The following is a 22,016-nucleotide window of genomic DNA, read 5'->3' as shown; positions in this document are numbered from 1 at the left end:
CCCGGGCCAGCGCGGGGAAGCCTTCGTCGGGGGGCCCGGCGCCCGCCGCGTTCGCGTGCTCGCCCGCCGCCGGGAGCACCGGCAGGCTGGGCGGGGCCGGCGGCGGCGGCGGCGGCGGCCCGGGGGGCGCGCTCTTCACCAGCAGCAGGCTGTCACCTGCGGAGGAGGACACGCGGAGACGTGACATGCTGAGCGCGCTCGGTCCGGGCCCCGCACCCCCGCCGCCCCGGGGAGGGGCCCAGGTCCTTAACCCATTTCCCCTGCGGCTTCGTGCGAGTCGCAGGCAATCTGGGCCTCAGTTTCTCTGAAAAGTGGGGGGATTGAGCAAGGCCAGAGGCCACGTTCCCTGTGGCTCTGGGGCTCCTTGACCCTCTGACCTGCCCCAAGCCACCTGGGGGGGTGGGGGGTGGGGAGAAGCACCGGAAGTGCGTGGAGCAGGCAGCACGCAGTTAGGAGAGGGAACACCTCCAGAAAGCGGGGCAGGGAGGCGGGGATGGGGGTGGGGATGGAGCTATTTGGAAGTCCAGTTGGAAGGGAACTGGCAGGAAATACTAAGACTTAATTGCATTCTGATGTTCAGTGCTAATTTATCCAAGGAGAATCTCTCCACTGGGGGGGAAAGAATGGACCAGAACGTATCCAAGGTGAAAGCCACACAGGAGGCCCACAGACCAAAACCATGCTGCCATTTTCAGTCAGGTTTCCTCTAAGCAGGTGGCCTTCAGACTTGAACAGCAGCATGGTCCCGGGCCCACCCTGGAGTCTGACCCCATCTGCACCTTGACCACAAGGGACTGGGGCGCTCTCCACCCGGTGTGGGGGGCAGCTGCCCTGTCAGCCTCCCCAGAAAGCGCTGTTGTGGCCCACACACTGCGGCCTTTTCCTCCGACCCTCGGGTCCTCCACTACCTCGGGGTCAGCGGGGCACCCAGTCCAGGCTCTGAGCAGCAGAGCAGCGTGCCAGGCCCAGCCGTCCAGACTTCTGCTTGAAGAACTCCTTGGTGTGCCCACTGTAGTTAGGGGTCTTCTTACTCCTTCACCCCCCCCCCCCACCTCAGTGCCCGTTCACTGTCCTCTCTCCCTGGAGGAGCCCTTCCTCCACTGAGGGGCAGCTGGTGGAAGAATCTTTGTTCCCACCTCCTGTAGGCATCCTCCGCCCAGGTCCCGTCTGCTCCCTGGAGGCCATTTCTCAGGCCACATCTACCATGCTCCCACCCCTTTCCCCTCCATGCTCATCAGTGTCTGACTGAGGCCTGTCCTTACACGACACCCCTAAGTACGCAGGGCCCAGCCTGCCCTCTCCATCCCCATCAAAACTGAGCAGGCAGAGAGCCCCCTGCACAGGACAGCGGCCAGCAGCCGAGGCTGAAGTAACTCTCCTGGCCTCGATCCCGGGTGCCAGGTCTTCCATCCTGGGGAACCGACTGTGGGCCTTGTTTGTCCCTCCACACAATCTGCTATTCTCACTCCTTCATAGGTGTTATTCTCAAAAGGACTCCAAGGAAACCACATGCATAGGAGCCTCCATCTCAGGGGCTGTTTCCCAGGAAACCCAGCCTGAAACGGTCCTAATCCTACCCAGATAACTCTTCAGACTCCGTGTGCATGTCAGTCCACTTTTCTCAACCTTTGATCTCCCTTCCTGACCCAGCGTGGCTCCCGTGGTCAGCACTGGGGTCACTTGCCATGAAACGCCCTTTATGCCTCTGTTCCTCTCCTCTCCTCTGCCCTGCTTGCCTGGGGACCCCCAACCGTGCTCAAGCAGCTGAAGACAGCTAGAGAAAATTGCACAAATCTCAGAAGCACCCCCCCCGCCCCGCGAGGCACCCTACTACACTTCTCAGTGTGCCCTCCTTTTCCATCCTTTGCGAGAATGTCGTCATACCTTCTCCTCCAGCCTCTAAAGTGAGCACTTTTACTCTAGACCTCACTGGCCGGGAACTGATTCAGACAGAAGCACAGGACCTCGTTCTGGCTGATGACATTGAGGAGGAGGCTTCTGGGAGTTTTCACACTCCTTAGAGTGCAGGAAGGATGGCCCTTCCTTTCCCTCTGGTCTGGAGGTGATTGCTTAGAACAGCTGCCGCCATCTTGCTCCAGTCATACCAAGGAAGCGGAGCCGAGAGCTGGAAAGAACCTGGGTCCCGGATGATGTAGCCCCATCCTTGCATCAACTGAGGCTGAAACTGAACTGCCTCTTAGTTCTATAGGAGAAAACAGGTCTTTGTTCCTCAAGGCAGTTTGAATCAGGGTTCTAAAGCTAATGGAGAGCAGCTTACTGGACAGAGGTCCAGTTATCCCCCAACTTAAAAGAACACTCTCCCTGGACCCCATGTGCTCCCAGGCTCCAGCTACAGTCTCACCTCATCTCTGACCTCATCTCTGTTCCTTTTCATACCAATATTCCTGACGAGTGCTCTACCCTTGCTTTTACTGTTTGCTTTCTAACTCTGACAGTCAGGCATGTGTCCTAGCACACCACCGAAACAACTTCTGTCAAGGTCACCAACAACCTCCAACCTGCCAAATCAATCCACCTGTCTCTTCCCAATCCGGCATATTCAACCCCTCCTTGTGTTTGAGCTAGTTGACCCCTTCCTCTCTTGAGAGAGTCTCTCCTCTTAGCGTGGGTGATGCCCTTGCTCCTCTGGATTTCCTCCAGGCTCACACCTGGGCCTCTTTGTCTACATTCTCCCTAGATCTCAGAGAGTCCCCAGCCTTAAAACAGCCTCTGTGTAATAATTTAGCAGGCCTTTGTCCTTGGTTCCTAGGAGGTAGCCTCTAAATCCTTGGAATTTCCAGGGTGATAGTAATGTCTTTGTTATTCGTGGTAGGCTCTGATGTTTTATGCTGACGGGGTAATTCACGGTAAGTGCCTCAACAGTTTAAGCTAACTAAACAGTTTAAGCTAATGGGAGGACTCAGGATGGGGGCTGGGTATGCCAGAAAGACCATCCACAGACAGGATTAGAGGGTTGGGGCTTTGAGCCCAACCTCTGGAGAGGGGACGGGCTAGAGAATGAGTTCACCTCACGGCCAGTACGTAGTTCAATCAATCACAAGTACGTAAGGAAACTCCAGCACAAACTCTGGACATAGAAGCTTGGGTGAGCTTCTCTAAAGGGCAGTGCTCTGTGTATTGTCATACATCACTGTGCTGGGACAGTGACACTCCTGATCCCACAGGGAGCAGACACCAGCTTTGTGTTTAGGACCCTTCTAGAATTGGTCCTATGGATCTCTCCTTTTGGCTTAGTTCTGCTTTGAATCCTTTTGCTCTAGTAAAACTAATTCTAAGTATAGTAGCTTTCCTGAGCCCTGTGAGCTGTTCTAGTCAACTGCTGAACCTCAGGGGTTAATGGGAACCCCTGGATTTGTAGCCAGCCAGTCAGGAGTGAGTGGGCTGGGGACCCTCGAACTTGCAGCTGGTGTGCGAATAAGAGCAGTCTTGTGGAGCAGGGCCCTTCACCTATGAAGTTTGGTCTAATTCCAGGTAGTTGCAGTGAGAAGTCGTTGCAAGCTACAATCCCCAAATTCATGTAGCCCCAAGCTCTCCCTTGAACTTCAGACCCCGCTACGTTCATCTGCCTACCTGATGCCATCTCAGATCGAACAGGCCCAACATAGAGCACTGGGTTTACACAGTAAACTGGCTCTTTCCCAGGACTCACCATTTCCGTAAAGGGCGCCCCTGCTCTCCTGGTTCTTCAGGGCCCAACCCTGGGTGTCACTCTTGACCGCTCGCCCACCACACATAGTCCCTTAGCGACACGTCCAGAGTCTGTCCTGAATCCCGTCCACTTCTCTCCCTGAGCACTGACCCCATCCCAACTCTGACGGATGGTCATCTCTTACCTGCTCTGTACCAACCACTTTAGCTTCCTAAATGGCTTCCCTGCTTCTGGCTCATGGTTCCCCCCGCACTGCAGTCCGTTCCTGAACTTATCTTTTTAAAATGTAAACCAGGGGGCACCTGGGTGGCTCAGTTGGTTCAGCGTCTGACTCTTGATTTTGGATCAGGTCATGATCTCGGGGTCCTGGGATCGAGTCCCAGTCAGGCTCCCTGCTCAGTGGGGAGATTGCTTCTCCCTCTCCCTCTGCCCCTCCCCCCTGCTCTCTCTCTCTCTAATAAATAAATAAAATCTTAAAAAAATACACATTCTTTAATATACAATTGAGGAATCCCTTTTACTAAAATATAACGTCCAGTTAGGCTGAAGTCAGCTAGGACACCAGGTCTTTCTTGCATACCCCCGGGCTGGGGAAAGGAGTTTGGCAGGGACGGGTACCTGTGTTTTACAGGTTCTGTGTTTTACTCTCTACTCCCACTACCCTCTCTCCTTCCAGCTCCTCTCCAGAAGACATGATTCCATGTCTTTAAACTTCAAAGAAACCACAGGTGAGATACTAATTTCAACATTAGCAAGTGGAAGGCAGGCCCACTTTGGGAGAAAGTCAAGAGGCTCTGGTGACTGGGCCCGTAGGAGGAGCATTTCCAGATGCTTCTGTCGCCCAAACTCTGGGCACTGCCTCCCCAGTGCTACGGTTCAAAGGCCTCCCAGAGATAAAACATGAAGCAAATCATTCTATGACTCGGTGTATCCAAATTGAGGAGGTAAAATGATCTGGTCACTTGCAAAGCCTTGCAACCTCTGCATGGACTTCCCTAAATCCGTCCCCACAACCGCACAGGTCTCCAGGAAAAGGCTTGTCCAGGCCCACGTACTCCTAGCCAACTTGGAAAAATCAGATGGTAGCATCGAGGGACAAAGGTTTGGGCAGAATTCCTGGCATGAGGTTGGATGAACTAGTACGTATGCCTTCAAGGCCAGAAATAGTGGCCTGAGCACTGTCAAGAAAGAAGTGGAAACTGCTGGCACTTCTTCCCGTCCTCACAGACAGTGGCCTGGCTTCCCCTGTCCCATCCCCACCCCAGCAGCAGGTCAGAAGAGGAACCACTTTAAGTTCTATTTGAAACAAGGGCATACTGCTCCTTGCCCACTCCTCCGGCCCCGGCCTGCCCTTCCAGACTGGACTAAATTTGTCTCAGACACTGGGATCCACTTACCTGACTTTTAAATGGCTTTCCAGATCAGAAATAATCTATGTCCTCAGCTCTGCCCTGGACTTTAAGCTCCCGGAGGGTGTCAGGAGTATGCACAAGGAATATATTGTTTAGCTGCTCCTTCAGCACACTGACCAGCAGACGCTAAGTCAGCCGTCTTGAGAACAAGGAGATGGTAGCGGGTCTGGCAAGGAATGCCAGCCAGACGCTAAGTGTTAAATAATCCACAAACATATGCCTAAGGTCTGTGGCCAATAAGTGGAACTTCAAAAAAAGACCCAGGAGACCCAAGTCAGGTGAGACGTTTGGTCCCATACCTGTTGTGGGTAAACAAAACAAAACAAAACAAAACAAAACAAAACCCTTCTCCTTATCTGAGCTTCAGTATCTTCACCAGCTACTGTGGGGTGCCCGCTCAGGGCTGGCTTGGGACTCCGGCCAGTGTTTTCTGGTACGTGAGCCACCCACCACCATTACCTCCTGCTCAGGTGCCAGTGGGTCAGCTCCCTCCCAGCCCACCCTCCTTTCCCTGCTCTTAGGGGCTGAACTACCTCCCCTGGAAAGATGTGTTGAAATCCAAACCCCCAGGACTGCAGAAAGTGACCATATTTGGAAATGGGATCTTAACAGAAGTAATTAGTTAAGATGGGGTCAGACTGGAGTAGGGTAGGCCCTGAAGACGGCCAGGTGAAGACACAGACACGCAGGCAGAACACCACGGGGGACAAAGGCAGAGACGGAGCGTCGCACCTATAAGCCAAGGGAACGCTAACCCTTGCTACAAACACCAGAAGCTAGGGATAGGCAAGAAAGGGTTCCCCTACGGCTTTCAGAGAGGGCATGCCCCTGCCGACCCCTCGACTTTGGACTTCTGGTCTCCAGAACCGGAAGAGACAACACATTTCTGTTGTTTTAAGCCACCCAGTTTGTGGTACTTGGTTAAATCAGCCCTAGGACAAAAACACACCGGCCATCCTCCAAAAGGAAAGGGGACAGTGCTCTGATACAGATGGGCGAAAGGCTGGCATGACAGAACATCACCTATGGGGGGTGGGGGAGGCGGAGGCAAGCAACCATCCCCGCAGATGAAAGACCAGGGGCCCCAGGGGGCGCGTTACTCACTGGGGCCAGAATCTAGTCCGAGCTCTCCTTCCATTGAGTCGCGAGGGCCCCATGGGTACGGCTGTTCCTCCTGCTTGATCCATGACAGAATGTCGTGCGCCGAGATCAGAGACTCTGTTGATGGAAAGAAGGCAGTCGGAGATGCTGTTCACGTCCACTGAGCCTCCCATCAGAGGTTAGAGAACCATCACGTGCAAAGGTCCCTGCTGGTGCTCGCAGGGCACGTGGTGGCAGTGGTCTTGCGTTTCATACTGGCCGTCCTCACCCTCCCTGCCCTCAGACGTGGTATCTCGCTCGTGCTCACTACACATCGGGAGTCGGCCAGGGAGGAGGCGGCCCGACCCAGTGTCTGTGCAGACGCAGAACCAAGATCGGAACCTGCATCTCCCAGCTCTGTCCACGGAGCCCCAGAGCAAACTCTGGGTCCAGAACAGGCCAGAGGGCAGCCTGCTGTCTGACGGCCCGTGGGACCAAGGGCTGAGTGGTAGGACTTCAGAACCAGCAGCCAGAGGAGCGGTGAACAAAGGTCTCGAGAGAGCTGGAGTGTAGACTGCTGACTCTCTATCAGGAAGGGCTGGCTTCCCCTCCTGGCCTGGACCCCTTCAGTTTCTCCACTGTGAAGTTGTAGGGTTGAAACAACAAGGAATGCTAGATTTTATGTCTGATCTTCTCTTCCTGGTATGTGGGGGAGGATGAGACTATGGGTCATAACCAAACGAGAGGACACTGGACTTCCCCAGCTGTGCAAGCACATGCGTGCGTGCGTACACACCCACACAGATACCCACATGGACACACACCCCCCCACACACACATGCACACACACACACACATATGTGTGCAGGCCCCAGACGGGTGGAGCTTCTTTACTGTTCTATATGCCTGGACCTTACCCAGAAGTTTCTTGGAAGACATTTAACTAGTGTTCACCCAGGAAAACTTGCATAAAAGGTAAATTTCTTTCTTTCTGTCACAGAAATATACCCAACTTTTAAAAGCCTTTCTGGTTATGTTTATTGTTCAAAAACTGTTGTTGCAGAAATAATTTTAGTATCAGTTACGTTGACACAATAAATTATCAATTTAATGATTCATTTAGAAAAGTCCTCTCTTGGGGTGCCTGGGTGGCTCAGTCGTTAAGCGTCTGCCTTCGGCTCAGGTCATGATCCCAGGGTCCTGGGATCGAGCCCCAAGTTGGGCTCCCTGCTCAGCGGGAAGACTGCTTCTCCCTCCCCCACCCCCCCTGCTTGTGTTCCTGCTCTATTTCTCTCTCTGTCAAATAAATAAATAAAATTAAAAAAAAAAAAGAAAAGTCCTCTGTACTTTACAAATGGTTATATTCCAAAATCCGTACGAAGTTCCTAACTGAAGAACATGCTGTATTTTATTCTCTGAGCCTTTCATTGGCCTTTAACCAAAAGTGATCACATTGATTTCCCCGCATACAAAGTTCAGTAAGAGTCTCCTTGTCCTTGATATTCATCCTGGTATCTTGCTCACCTGAATTGGGGTCCGTTGGAATATCTCTCTCTGCCAGATCCTGCTGATCCCATACGCATGGGTGCTCCTCCTGTTTAATCCGGGACAAGAGGTCCTGGGCAGAGGCCGGGGAGTCTGTGGGAAAAGAACAACGGAGGCATCAGGGGACATGAAATGCCTGCAAGTTTGTGCGCTGAGTAAATCTCTCATTTCCTGCAATTATTTCTTTTCCTTAAAATTCAGGCATAATTAACGTATGCTAATTAATTAAAGGTTTAAGTCGGCTTGGCCCCAATTAATGGAGCTTTTGCTGCAAATAAGGGTATACTATAGGGGAGCGCCATTCACAGTGACTTCGAGAGAGTCTTGCTGTGCTTTGGGAACTTCAGTCCTTAGACTGAGACTCAGCTTGAGTACAGACCACCACCATGGACAGAGGTATTCTTAAGGGGATTTTCCAGAACAGGATGCCTTCCATGAAGCCGTTTAGATCCACCATTTTATTGGGATTTTTCTTTCTTTTTCTTTTTAGATTTATGTATTTATTTTAGAGAGAGACAGACAGACAGTGAGCACATGAGCAGGGGGAGGGGGGAGGGAGAGGGAGAGAATCTCAAGCAGACTCCGTGCTGAGCAGAGAGCCCCACGCAGGGCTCAATCTCACGACCCCCAGATCATGACCTGAGCCAAAACCAAGAGTTGGACGCTTAACTGACTGCGCCACCCAGGCGCCCCTTAGTGGGATTTTTCTAAGGTGTATGCTACGTTTTTCCTCTGCGGTCTGCTAAAACTCATTTAACTTTATTGCCTTCTTATCTCTTACAGATTTCTTTGAAGATATTAATACTGTGCCGCCATCCAGGAGCATGCTTGATGGAAAGGGACCGGCCTTTCCCCCACTCAGATGCCGCTATTACTTAACCTGGGAGTGTGAGGCTCTGACTAAGAGGGGCTAAGGCTTGTGGAGCTCTAACCTGTGGATACGTATGTTACTAGATCTTGTGATGGGTAATTCTGTGACAGCCAGGCCACAGTACACACATAGTTGGCCAGACATTATTCTAACTTTTTTTTTAAAGATTTTATTTATTTATTTGTCAGAGAGCGAGAGAGCACAAGCAGGGAAAGCAGCAGGCAGAGGGAGAGGGAGAGGTCGACTTCCCGCTGAGCAGGGATGTGTGGCTTGATCCCAGGACCCTGGGATCATGACCTGAGCTGAAGGCAGATGCTTAACTGACTGAGCCACCCAGACGCCCCCAGACATTATTCTAGAGGGTTCTGTAAACGGATTTTATTTTTTGAGAAGATTAATATTTCAATCAGCAACCCCTGCCTTCCATAATGTGGGTGGGCCTCATACCAACAGGTGAAGGCTTCCACAGAAAAAGACAAACCACCCCCAAGGAAGAGGGAATCCGGCCAGAAGACTGTGCTGGGTCTCCAGCCTGCAGATTCTGGACATGCCAGCCTCCACAATCACTGAAGGCAGTTCCTTAAAATCAGTCTGCCTGTCTGTCTCCACACGCAGATACATACCCACACACACCCTGTGGGTTCTCTGGAGCACCCTAATACACATATGCTCTCAGAAGCTTCTCACACAGAGTCCAGCTGGAACATCACCTAAGAGGAAACCCACCCCGCCCCCACGACTACCCCACGGGCACAGAGGCAACAACCCATAAATACTTGTTGAAAACAATGAAAGCTCTTCCCAATCAGGAGCAGGTCCTATGGACTGATATATTCCCAGACCACAGCGCTTCATCATAAAGTTTCTTACACTTAGTACTTCTGCCCTGATGCTCCTCTTCAAGGGGAGGAAGGAAGAGTTAAAAACTGATATAAAAAGAGAGGTAACAGGACGAGCTAAGCCCAGATGTGCTATGTTTGTGCCCTATGGGAAATCCTGTCTCTCTGCCCATTCCGGACCCAACTCTTACATTTCCAGCTCTGGCCTCTGGTCTGCCACCCACGACGGATGATGCTGGGGGCCTGCAGACCATGCTGGCCCTTTCCGCTCCCTCCCTGGCTTCGGGCAGCTACTGGGCTCACTCACCAGTAATGGACTCCGTGGGGATGGCTCTTTCCTCCAGGCCCCGCTGACCCCGGACACATAGGGCTTCCTCCCGTTTCACCTGCGATGATGAATCCTGTGCAGACACCAGGGGCTCTGCTCCTGGGGAGAGAGAAGGATGTCATTTGGGGTTTTTTCTGAACAATCATCACCCAGATGTTCTCGGGGTCAGGAATACAGCACATAGAAGCACAGGAGCCTCGGGCTCCTGTGGGCAACTGCGGGAAGTAGAAGGTTCTGTGAGCAGAGAAATAATCAGCATTCCGGACAAAGGGGTAGGCCAAGCCACGGGATGCGGTGTAATGAGGCCCGGAGAGAGTTCCAAAAATGGCCCAGCCTGGGTTTGGTGCTAATCAGGGCAAGGCCAGAAGTTTGACCTCTGTGTACAAGATGTTCATGTTCATTTTTCACCCCAGTCAGAGGGAGGTGGCCACACACACCCACACCCACACACCATTACCAGCCTTCTGCCTGGCCCCAACCTGGATGGATAATGCAGTGTCCTCACACATACAGGACAATGATACATCCTCTCTGTAGACCCCAAGATGTGACAAACAGGGTGTGTCCTGATGTTCTGTGGTGCGACGTACTAGCCCTGAGAGCAGGCGGCTCAGGTGGCTGGGGGGAGATCAGAGGAGGAACCGGAAGACTTGGATCCTGGTTTCCACTGTGCCCCCAGCCCAGCAGGTGAGCCATCCGACCTCTCTGGTTCTCGGCCTGCTCGTTCCACCCACAACACGGGCACAGCGGTCACCATGCCAGCGCACGCACAGTGATGGATGACAACTAGGTGACACTGCTGAGGTCCAGGGCCGTAAGCATGAAGGGCTTCCCCAGCTGCTGACCTCAGCCCCTGCAGTGCTTGAAGATGGGGAGTGGGCCGCCAGATGAACTGTCTGCAACACGCCAATGCACAGAGACAGAGCCGATCAGTGGTGGCCAGGGGCTGGGGGCTGGGGGGAGGTGGGACTGACTGCTCACGGGTCCGGGGTTTCCCGTGATGAAGAGGTTCTGGAATTAGATCATGGTGATGGTTGCACAACTTTGTGAACCCCTGAATTATACACTTTAAAAGGGTGACTTTATTTATGGCATATGAATTATATTCCAATGAAGAGAACAGACTGGAACGGAAGGGGCTGCCTCTGAGTGACCTTCTAAAGGAACTTCCTGAGGTGGGGCGCCTGGGTGGCTCAGTCGTTAAGCGTCTGCCTTCGGCTCAGGTCATGGTCCCAGGGTCCTGGGTTCGAGCCCCGCATCGGGCTCCCTGCTCCGCGGGAAGCCTGCTTCTCCCTCTCACCCTCCCCCCGCTTGTGTTCCTTCTCTCGCTGTGTCTCTGTCTGTCAAATAAATAAAAAATAAAAAATCTTGGGCGCCTGGGTGGCTCAGTTGGTTAAGCGACTGCCTTCGGCTCAGGTCATGATCCTGGAGTCACAGGATCGAGTCCCGCATCGGGCTCCCTGCTTGGCAGGGAGTCTGCTTCTCCCTCTGACCCTCCTCCCTCTCATGCTCTCTCTCTCAAATAAATAAATAAAATCTTTAAAAAAAAAAAAGGAACTTCCTGAAGAAGGGCAGAGTTTGTATGATAAGGCAGAGAACACAGTTCAGGCTCGGCTGCACCAGGGGCAGCACCACTCAGGAGAGCTGAGGGCCTGACGAAAGGCCTCCGGGGCACAGCCAGGACTATAGCCCTGGAACCTTCCATTCCAGCGAGAGCTGACCAGGGACAGCGCTGTCAGGAACTACATCTCCTCGGCTCCTCTCCTGCCCCTGGGGCTCTTTTCAGCGGCCATCACCTGTGTCTGGATCCATTAAGATTTCTCTCTCTTCTGGGTCACGCTGCTCCCACACGCAAGGCTCTTCCCTGGGCTCCACCTGGGATGGAGCATCTGGCTTGGGCACTGCACCCTCCGTGTCTGGAATGAGTTGGAGGGGAAGGAAGCACACACAATGAAGTTGACCAACAGATCCCGATCAAGGGCAGCCGCAGAAGTCTCCCCCACCCAAGACCCCCTCCCCAGCAGAGAGCCCCTCTCGGTGGTCGCCGATACCTATGTTAGCTCATCTCGTAGAAGGAACCCTGAAAACAAGCCAACAGACGCCCAATTTCCAGCGTAGAAATAGCAGGACTCCGAAAGCCAACAGCAGACAGACTGCGGCTCATCCATGGGGAGGCAGCGTGTAGTCACATGCCAATGATGCAGTTTGGCCGTGTTCCAGAACAAAAGCAGTGCAGTGCTCAATGCTATAGTGACAGGCCCTGTTACTGGGTTTCTAACTGTCATCTTGTTATACTCATTCTTTCTTTATAGCGTTATGAGCAGATAGTTACTTGCATTTCCATTAGGGATGAACACAAACACTTTGCCCAGGCTGATAAGCGTTTTACTGCCCTCTGCACAGACTGCTTGCCCTGGAGGAGGGAAGGGGCTCTTACCCAGGGACATCAGGGTTTTATAGTTCTCCTTAACAAGGTTGTTGTAAAGCTCCTTCTGCCATTCGTCCAAGTTCTTCCACTCATCCTCAGAGAAGTAAACAGCGATGTCGACAAACGTCACGGGAACCTTGGCCAAGAAGAGTTTTAGTCTGACACCTGCTTGCTTCTCCCCACAGCCTCCCCTCCGTTGGCCACGGGGCCCCTTCCACCCTCGAGCCTGCTTCTGCTCGCCATGGCTCCCCGTCCCCCAAATCCCAGCCCAGTCCACAGGAGTGGAGTCAGCCCACTCTATTCCTGATCTTCTCGTGCTCCCCAAACAAGGATGGTCAACACTACCTTTTTTTTTTTTTTAAACGCATTTAACCATATCCTCTGTAATTCCACGTTTAGGGAAACTGGGTCCCTGAAGGTAAAGCCAAAGTCAATGTGCTGCTTTCGGCACTCAGGGTGACAGAGGTGTGGAAGGTTCTCCGAGAGGGGATCAGTGAGCCGAGGACAGTAAAACCCTGTTACAAAACCTGTCTTTCCAGTCAGGTTATCTCAGTAAGGTACACAGTTACATTTTTGTCATTAAAACATGTAAATCTAAGGGCATGTGCTAGAGCTCCAGGATCTTGATCTGTTTCGTTCACCGCTATATCCCAAGCATCTAGAAGCAGAGAGTCTGGAGCCAGTAAATATTTGTTGAATACGTTGAGCGGCTGGCTGTTGCCAATACTAGAAAGTTCCACCGCAGCCTGAGTCATCCATCCCAGATGCCGGGCCCCTGTTATTTTAGGCGGTCTCGTCTGTTCTATAAAACTGTTACTTCGGTTTGACAAGGGTCCTCTGGACTCATCTTGGATGCTCAGCAGCGTGGCCTTGCCTTGGCCCACATCGTTCAGAATGGTTTCACTCCATGACTTCAACATCTGAACTTCCCTTCTCGGACACCCAGCCCTGCCCCCACCCACCCCCCACTCTCACACCCACTCTCACATCCACTCGCACTCAGAAATCCAACCCCTCCCTTCTCCCTGGCCCTAATTTGAGTCCACTGGTCTTTGCACCTGCACACAGGGCCAAGCCAGCCTATGTGGCACCCATTAGGAAAGGACCAGCCCTCTGGGCTCCAGGCCCACTGGTGTCCAGCTCGGTGAGTGGGCAGCGCCTTTACACAAATTAGAAATGTCTGCTCTCGGGGTGCCTGGGTGGCTCAGTCGTTAAGCGTCTGCCCTCGACTCAGGTCATGATCCCAGGGTCCTGGGATTGAGCCCCACATCGGGCTCCCTGCTCAGCGGGAAGCCTGCTTCTCCCTCTCCTGCTCCCCCTGCTTGTGTTCCCTCTCTCGCTCTCTCTCTCTGTCAAAGAAATAAATAAAATCTTTTAAAAAAAAAAAAAAGAAAGAAATGTCTGCTGTCACATCAGGTGCTCATAACCCTACGGGTATCCTGTGCAGGTGTTGTGTGCGTACTTGTATGTCACCCACTGACTGAGAGCTCACCCACCACCCATCTTTAGAGACAGAACAGAACTTTTAATTTCCTGGACCTTCCACCAGACTGGGGCATATCCCCAAGCCGCGAAAACCGATACAGACCACTTTCTTCATTTTCATTTCCTGCCCCTAGACAAAAGTCACACAATTCTGCAGGCGACATCCACCATACGTTCATACCACTCGTCCCAGGAAGCCTCTGGTGGATCTTGTGGACCTCTCCTGTGCTCTCTGGGAGGCTTCTTCCAAACTCTCCCCTCTCCCCAACCCTCCCCAGCCGCTCCCCCGTCTTCCCGATCCATCCTGGATCCTGATCCCAGGTAGCTGCTGGCAAGCTTCCTTGCCCTTCTCACCAAGCCAACCCCCCGCTAATGTGCCCTTCATTTCTCCTCCAGCCCCTGCCTGTGAAACTCGACTCAAACAAACTTTTCTCTTTGACATCTCAGGCTCTCCCTCTCCAGTGGCTTTCCCTTGCGGGTCATCCAACTTAAGATGAACCGCCACTCAACTCTGTCGTCTCAAGCGACTCTACTCTCCCTCTTCACTTAAAACACCCCAAGAGACACGCTTTGTGCTTCCTTCTTCACAATTCATGCATCCTTTAACGCCTTAAAATCTTGTCTATGAACTCCCCATGCTCTGAAACCACACCCTGGAAGGCTGTCGGTAGCCTCCTGTTAACCCTTACCCTTTCAGACCTCTTTGCAAGGGCAGATCGCCTTTCTGGAATCTCCTGCTTGTTTTCCACGACTCTGCTTCCTCCTGCCCACTCAGCTTACTACCTTCTCTTCCTCCCCCAACCCCAAGGCTCTGCCCTTACCTTTCCCTGTCCCTTCACTTTTTCCTCAGCAAGTTCATTCTTTGCACAACTTCAGTGGTTACCTCTGTGCGGATGATACTCTTCAGTTTTCCTTGTTCCCTATAGAGTTCAGATTTCAACAGCCCTCTGAGTGGCTCTGTTTAATCGCTTCTTAAGTACCTCAAACTAAATGTATCCAACACCAAGTTCATCATCTTTTCCAACATGCCAACTCCTCTGCCTCACCTCACCATTTTTATGAAGAGTCACAATTCTGGAATCATATTCCCACAGTTGGAAAGAGCCATCACTACATAAAAACTTCCCTGTGCCAGGATACAGCAGAAGTCTGAGACCGGCCAGAGACGGCAGGGAGCCTACAGTCTAGCTGGACAGAAAAGACTGCCTGTGAATTATCTGTCAGCCAATTAACAGGCACACTAGAATCCAGGAGGCACAAAGGATCTGAGAGACAACAGCCTTCCTTGAATCTGACAAAGAGAATGCACTTAGCATGGCCAACAGTACACAATGAATTATAACTATTAAGAGCAACATTAATTAACTCTCTCATGGTGCTTCATGGGGGTGGGTTTTAAAATATGTCCACAAATTCTTTGGCAGTCCCTTCAAAAAGTAGAGCCTGATGTTCCTCCCCTTTGGCGTGGGCAGGATTTAGTGACTTGCTTCTAACAAACACATTAAGGAGTGATGTGTACAATTTCTGAGACTAGGTCATAAAAGACAGGACAGCTCCATCCCGGTCTCTCTCTTGGCTCACCCACTCTGGGGGGAGCCAGCTGCCATGTTGTGAGGATATTCAAGCGGCCATGTTGGGAGGTCCACACAGTGAGGAACTGAGGCTTTGCCAACAGCCAAGTGAGTGGGCCATCCTGGAGGCAGATCCTCAGGCCTCAGCCAGGCCTTCAGATCGCCACCAACTCAGTCAATAGCTTGATTACAACTTCATGAGACTCTGAGCCAGAATCACTCAGCCAAGCTGCTCCTGAATTCCTAACCCACAGAAACTGCAAGATGGCAAATAATTACTTTTTTTAGGCTGCTAAGTTTGGGGAGTAATTTGCTACATGGCAATAGAAAACTAAGACGACAGGGGCACCTGGGTGGCTCAGTCGTTAAGCGTCTGCCTTCGGCTCAGGTCATGATCCCGGGGTCCTGGGATTGAGCCTCACATCGGGCTCCCTGCTCAGCGGGAAGCCTGCTTCTCCCTCTCCCTCTGCCTCTCCACCCTGCTTGTGTTCCCTCTCTCGCTGTGTCTCTGTCAAATAAATAAAATCTTAAAAAAAAAAAAGAAAGAAAACTAAGACGACAGGGTACACAGTGTTGTCCATCTACAAAATCAGTGAATCCTCACAACCCGTGTCCTAAATGTGCTGTCATCTTCGTCTTACAGGTGAGAACCCTGAAATTCAGAGTGACCAGCTGGGTATTTACTTACAAAATTATTTACTTATACTTTACTTCTTTCCAAAAGATATGGAGACCTAGAAGACCCAGTCCCTCACATGAAAGCGTGAGCTCTCCAGCTGGACAGAGTCACTCAGCAAACACCTTCTGGATACTGACCGAAGCCGGTGCAGTTATAGACAAGGAGACACAGCGGTGAACCAAGCAGAAATTACATTCTGGTCAGGGAAGACCATCCAAGAAGACACAAAAAGAAATAAATATTTAAGGTGCCCGATGGCACAGTGCTTTGGAGAACATGGGAGCAGGGACGGGGAAAAGAGAGTGCTGGGACTGGGGGGACGTGGTTCTTTGGTGTTGGGGGGCCATGGAAGGGCAGACCCCTGATGGAAGCGATGGGGAGGGAGCCAGGCAGGTTCCCAGGGAGGGAGCTTTCCCGTGGAGGGAGGTCCCTGAGGTGAGACTGTGTGGCTGGAAAGGAGTGGACAAGAGGGGTGGAGGGGAGATGAGGTCAGAAAGGTGGGGCCGGAGAGAGGGCCCCTGACGGAACAGGGGCTTTTATGCTGCATGAGGTAGGAAGCCAGTTGGGGGTTTTAAGCAGAGGTAACTGATTTATATTTTTAAAGAATCACTCTGGCTACTCTGCTGAGAACAGATTGTAGAGGGTGAGGGACAAGGACGGGGACAAGGAGAGCAGGCAGGAGGCCATGGCAACTATCAGAGGCGAGGTGACGGAGTCTCTCACCAGATGATGGTGGGAGCAGTGGAGGTGGAAAGGAGTGGTCAGCCTGGGGACAGTATTTTGAAGAAAACTCAGATGGCATTTACTAATATATCGGAAGGAGGGCTGAGAAAGAGAAGAAGCAAACATGACCCCAAAGTTTTTGGCTTGAGCCACTGGAAGGGTAGAGTTGTCTTCACGGAGACGAGAATGGGGTAGAACAGGTTTCAGGCGGAATATGGGAGTTCAGTTTGGTCGTGTTAAATCTAGGTATTTACCGAGTCCCGCTGCATTAGCAGGTAAGCATGTGAATCTGGCATTGAAGAAGGAAGTCTGGGCAAGAGACAGGGAGAGAGTGGGCGGGGGAGACTGCATTTGGAAGCTGACAGCACACAGGCTGCATTTAAAACCCCGAGACTGAGCGAAATCATGAGGGAGGGAGTGTAGATAATGAGCCAAAGGTCATTACCCAGCCCTGGACCACTCCAAACATAAAAGGCCAGGAAAAGAAGGTGAAGCCTGTGAAGGAGACTGAGTAGGAGCCACTAGGAAATAGGAACAGAATCAGGAGAGGTCACCTGGAAGCCCCGTGAAAAGGTGTCTCAAGGAGGGGGTGGCCACCTGCATGCAACGCCACCTTCAGGGCAGAGAAGATGAAGGCAGAACTGAGTGTGGACATCATGAGGGCGTTGGCAAGACCAACAGGATGGAGAGGTAGGAGCAGAAGCCTGATTGGCAGAGACTCCAGAATGATCCAATCACAACCTTACTGGAATACTGAGAATAGAGGAACATGCTCAATGAGACCGTGGAGGATGCAGCAGCAGAATCCAGAGAGTAAGAAACTCAAGAGGATGTGAGGCCTAGTTTCTTTTTTTTTTTTTTTTAAAGATTTTATTTATTTATTTGAGAGAGAGAGAATGAGAGAGAGAGAGAGAGCATGAGGGGAGGAGGGTCAGAGGGAGAAGCAGACTCCTCTCTGAGCAAGGAGCCCGATGCGGGACTCGATCCCGAGACTCCAGGATCATGACCTGAGCCGAAGGCAGTCGCTTAACCAACTGAGCCACCCAGGCGCCCAAATAAATAAAATCTTAAAAAAAAAAAAAAAGAAAGAAAGTAGACTGATGCCTGAGACTGGCTTAAAAATAAAACAGGAGGGGATGTGGGGGGGCGGGCTTTAGAGCAAACAAGACTGGCCGAGAGCCAACAGCTGCGGAAGCTGGATGATGGGTCCGTGATGGTTCCTCACACTATTCTATGTACTTGTGTGGATGTTTGAGTTTTCTATAATAAAAAGGTTAAAAAGGACAGGGAGAGAAGGAACTGGAGACAGCAAATACACGTTTAAGGAATTCTGCTTAACGAAGAGCGGAGAAATGAGGCACCAACTGCAGGGAGAGGTAGAGCCGAGGGAGGTTTTCATCACAGAGACGCGTGATGTTCTAGGACGTCTAGAACGACCAGTAGGGGGAAGAGTTGATGACACAGAGGGGAATGGGGGGAAGGCGGGTGGGTGGGGGGAGTCAGCCAAGGGGGGAAGGGTGGGCCGGCGAGGCCGTGGGAACAGGGAAGGCAACAGGCTTGAGGCAGCATCGGGTGGGTGAGGGTCGTGGCTGAATGTATGCCTCTTGTAGTGACTCCATGTTCTCGGTAGACCAGAAGGCTGGGTCATCGACTGACAGTACAATGTTGATGATCCGGGGGTAGGGGGGGCAGGGTGGGTGCAGGAGGCGAGGGAATGGAAGGGCGAAATGGAACATGAATTCTGAGCTGCAAGAAAGCCAGCAGAGGGGATGGTCACAACTTCCTAGCAAGTCCAGTCAGCGTGGTTTGCCTCAGCCGCGTTCCAATGAGCATGTACAAAGATAACCAATGGCAAATGGTCCTCTGTAGGTGCCAAGTGGAAAACCCAAGCATGACGAGCGGCAGGAGTCTGCAGACACCCAGATACCTCGGGGGTATTGGGAAAGGTGACAGGAAAGCCTGACAGACAGAAGCAGGCAGATTCTGTGGGGAACGGGTGGAGGGCAGCCTCGTGGAGGTAGAACATTCATGTCAAACAACATTCAGTTGTTTAAGTGGAGGCAGGCTTTAAGAGACACTGAAATAAGGGGCACCTGGGGGGCTCAGTCAGGTGAGCGTCCAACTCTTGATTTTGGCTCAGGTCATGATCTTGGGGTCATGAGATCAAGCCCCACGTCCAGCTCCACGCTCAGGGAGTCTGCTTAAGATTCTCTCCCTCTTCCTCTGCCCCTCCCTCCCTGCTCCCCCCGCCCCCCGTGTGCGCACTCTCTCTCTCTCTCTCAAAAAACAAAGAGAGAGAGAGAGAGAGACACTGAAATCATACAAGAGGGAGCCAGAGAATTTTGTGGGAAGGACCGGCCAAATGAAATTGAGAGTTTCGTTGACATGTGCTGGTCCTCACTTCCATCCCTGTCCCTGAGGACCACCACGTACCTTGGGGACCTCCCCCTTGCTGCCCGGGGGCAGTCTCAGGACCCAGAAATTTCGGTTCCTCAGCAGGTTCTCCATGTTCTCCAGCCGCCTCTGCAGCAGCCCGTACTCCTGCAGCAGGGTCCCCAGCACAGCCCACTTGCTCTCCATGTGGTTGCTGAACTCCACGGCCGTCTTCTCGCAGTCGGCCAGCTTCTTCTCGGCCGTCCCCGTCCGCCCCTCCAGATTTAGCAGCTGGCTGGCCTGAGCCTCCACCTTCCTTTCCACGGCCTGGATGGCGGCCACCACGGTCCAGAGTGAGATCTCTGCCGTGGGCAGCTGGGGCTCTCTCATCATGCGGTCAGGGAAGACAGGTGCCCTGTCTGGGAAGGGCGGGAACTGGAAAGGCATCGGTCGCCGGGCATCCATGTCCCACTCTTGAGCCTGTGTGCAGGGGGAGAAAGTGACAGCGGGGGCTGAGAGCCTATGTGAGGTGGGGAGGGGGGCCTGGGAACAGAGAACAACTAACCAGATGCCGCAGACTCTCGCCCCTCCACCGTGCCCCCGGCCCCAGGCTATGGTGTTCATTCCTGGCCCCAGCACTACCTCGAGGAGCCTCCCGGCCAACCTTCCCATCAAGATCGGTCACTCGTTTACCCACGTGACCCTTCGTAAGCCAAGGCTGCAGACCCCCGCCCAAAATGTCACCTGCCGCTTTCACAGCGCAGCTGTCTCCTCGGGGGCTAGACCTGATGATGAACTCTCTCGAAAGTCACCTAGTGCCTTCTGATTCAAAGTAAGAATTCTGGCCTAAGTCACCTGACCCTAATCTCCCCTGCAATCTCCAAGCAGGTTAGGGCAAGAATGATTATCTCTGCTTTAAAGATGATGGAACTGAGGCACAGAGATGTGGCTGGTCATTCCACGGCTCCTGGTGTCACTGCCCACCGGAGCAGAGCTAGGTGCTACAGGTAACAAGAGCACGGTTCAGGTAAGTGCTGCCCCCATACCCGGCAGCTGTGACCAAGGGAGACCCCAGAGAGCCTGAGTGAGCAGATGAGCAGCCTTTTTTCCATATCCAACTCCTGATTCATATTTTCTAAAATGAAAATAGGTTTGCCAAAAAACGTCATTCACTGAAGAGGGGACACGCCTGAGAGGAGAAGACTTTCTAGTCCACTTCCTGTCCCTGGAAGGTGAGGCCCCATGGGTCCGCTTTGGGAGCTGAGCCCTATGGCCAAGAGGGGGTGTTCCCAGTTCACTGGTGACCTGGGAACTGGCCCCATACCGTATACCCGTACCCAGGGCTTCCTGGCCAACAGCAGGGCTGATAACCAACTCTCCTTGCCATGTGGGATGGCAGGTGTCATTTTCTTTCCTCCCTGTTGCTGCTGACGAGGTCCTCGGGCTGGGCAAAGCGGAGGCCTGCTGCTGAGAGGTGACGTGGGCAGGCCAGGGCCACACATGCCAACTGCCCTAACTCAGAGCAGCTGTGATGGCCACAGAGGAACACCCCCACAGCTTCCAGGGACTCGCTCCGAGTCGTGGGATAATGGGAGCAGGGCCCTGGGTGCCAGACCCTGCTAAGTAAAGAGACCATGCTTCCATCAAAGCCATCCATCTGAGCTCATGCAGGCCTCGCTCCTGACGGCCCAGAGAAGAAGACAAGGGCTGTCAGTGGAAGTTCAGAGCGTCACCAGGCCCAAATGACTTTTGGAAGGTTGGAGAGGTAAGGCTGAAAAATGATCCGACACAGCAACTCCTGGCTAACTGGTCAGAGCCGGTGGAGAAGCAGGCTAGGAGCAGAGGGGGCTTCTGCGGGGCCAGCCCCGGGTCAGTTCCCACACTCGCCCGGGGAACACGACTCCGCTCTCGATCAGCACCACCGCCTCACGTTGTACACGGTACACAACTCCAGAGCACTGACTCTCAAAACTCGGGCGCACACTGAGATCCTTACGAAGCTTCAAGAACTGACGGGGTCTACTCTCCACCCAGAGACACCGATTTCACTGGCTGGGGACGAAGTTTGGGCGTCAGGAGTCTTAAAAGCTGCTCAGGTGACTCCAGCGTGCAGCCAAGTTTGCCAACGGCAAAGTCACCTCTCAATGGCCCCCTTCCTCCGTCACAGCCGGTGCAAAGGAGAAGTGAATGACACGTTATACTTGGTGAGAGATGGCAATACAACATTAATACAAATCTTTTTGTCCAGGTGGCTAGGGTGTGAACCCGATGGGGCACTCCGTTGCGCACACAGCCGGGGCCCGGGCACAAGTGCGCGAAGGGGAGCCCGGGCCGGGGTGCGTGCCGCGGTCACGGCTCCGCTAGGTCCCCGCCGCCTTCCCCCCGGGGCCTCCTCTGGGCGCGGGCACCGGGCCCGGGCAGCACGCGGCCTCGGGGCCTGCTGCTCGGCGGCGCGCGCGGGCCGGGCCTGCTCGGGCGCCGGGGCCGGGCGCGGGACTCGGGGCCGGGCCTGCTGGGGGCCGCTGCGCCCCGCCTGCCGCGCGAGTCCGCCCGCGCCCCGGCCCCCCCCGGGCCCCCCATTCGGCGCCCGCCCACCCAGGGCCCTCCGGCGCCGACGTGCGCCCCCCCCCTGCCCCCCCCGGCGCCCGCAGCCCCGCGCCCGCACCCCCAGCCCCGCAGCCCCGCCCCCACGGCCAGGCGGCGCGGCCATGGCGCTGGGCGAGGGTGCACCCACCTGCATGGGCGGCATTCCCTCGGCCATTTCCCCGCGCAGCGCCGGCTCCTGGTGGCAGACCTCCTCCGGGGGCAGAGCCTGGGCCCAGCTCCAGCTCCCGCTGTCCAGCCCCAGGCCCTGGATGCCCAGCTGCTGAGGCTGCGGCCGTGTTGACACAAACTGCATCCTGGGAGTGCTGTTCCCCGCTCGGGCCGGCCAGGGAGAAGAACGTTTTCCAGGCGCCTTCCCCCTCGCCGGGGCCGGACAGCTCCATCTACAGCCCGTAGGAGCAAACAGTC

General features: G+C 53.6%; 1 protein-coding gene across 1 annotated transcript in view; it reads right to left on the bottom strand.

Moving 5' to 3' along the window:
• ZNF282 (zinc finger protein 282) overlaps nucleotides 1-22,016 on the bottom strand; it is a 23,010-nt gene extending 994 nt beyond the window's left edge. Inside the window, exons 1-8 of the mRNA XM_035020324.1 lie at nucleotides 21,739-22,016; nucleotides 19,065-19,484; nucleotides 12,183-12,309; nucleotides 11,542-11,661; nucleotides 9,725-9,844; nucleotides 7,687-7,800; nucleotides 6,187-6,300; nucleotides 8-156 (exon numbers count right to left, since the gene is read on the bottom strand). Coding sequence (XP_034876215.1) covers nucleotides 8-156; nucleotides 6,187-6,300; nucleotides 7,687-7,800; nucleotides 9,725-9,844; nucleotides 11,542-11,661; nucleotides 12,183-12,309; nucleotides 19,065-19,484; nucleotides 21,739-21,903 — 1,329 coding nt within the window. The 5' untranslated portion in view covers nucleotides 21,904-22,016. The remainder of the gene's footprint in view (nucleotides 1-7; nucleotides 157-6,186; nucleotides 6,301-7,686; nucleotides 7,801-9,724; nucleotides 9,845-11,541; nucleotides 11,662-12,182; nucleotides 12,310-19,064; nucleotides 19,485-21,738) is intronic.

Source organism: Mirounga leonina, unplaced genomic scaffold (assembly GCF_011800145.1).
Source record: "Mirounga leonina isolate KUSES-001 unplaced genomic scaffold, KU_Mleo_1.0 Mir_174, whole genome shotgun sequence".
Taxonomy (NCBI): Eukaryota; Metazoa; Chordata; class Mammalia; order Carnivora; family Phocidae; genus Mirounga; species Mirounga leonina.
This window is presented reverse-complemented; position numbering and strand designations above follow the sequence as displayed.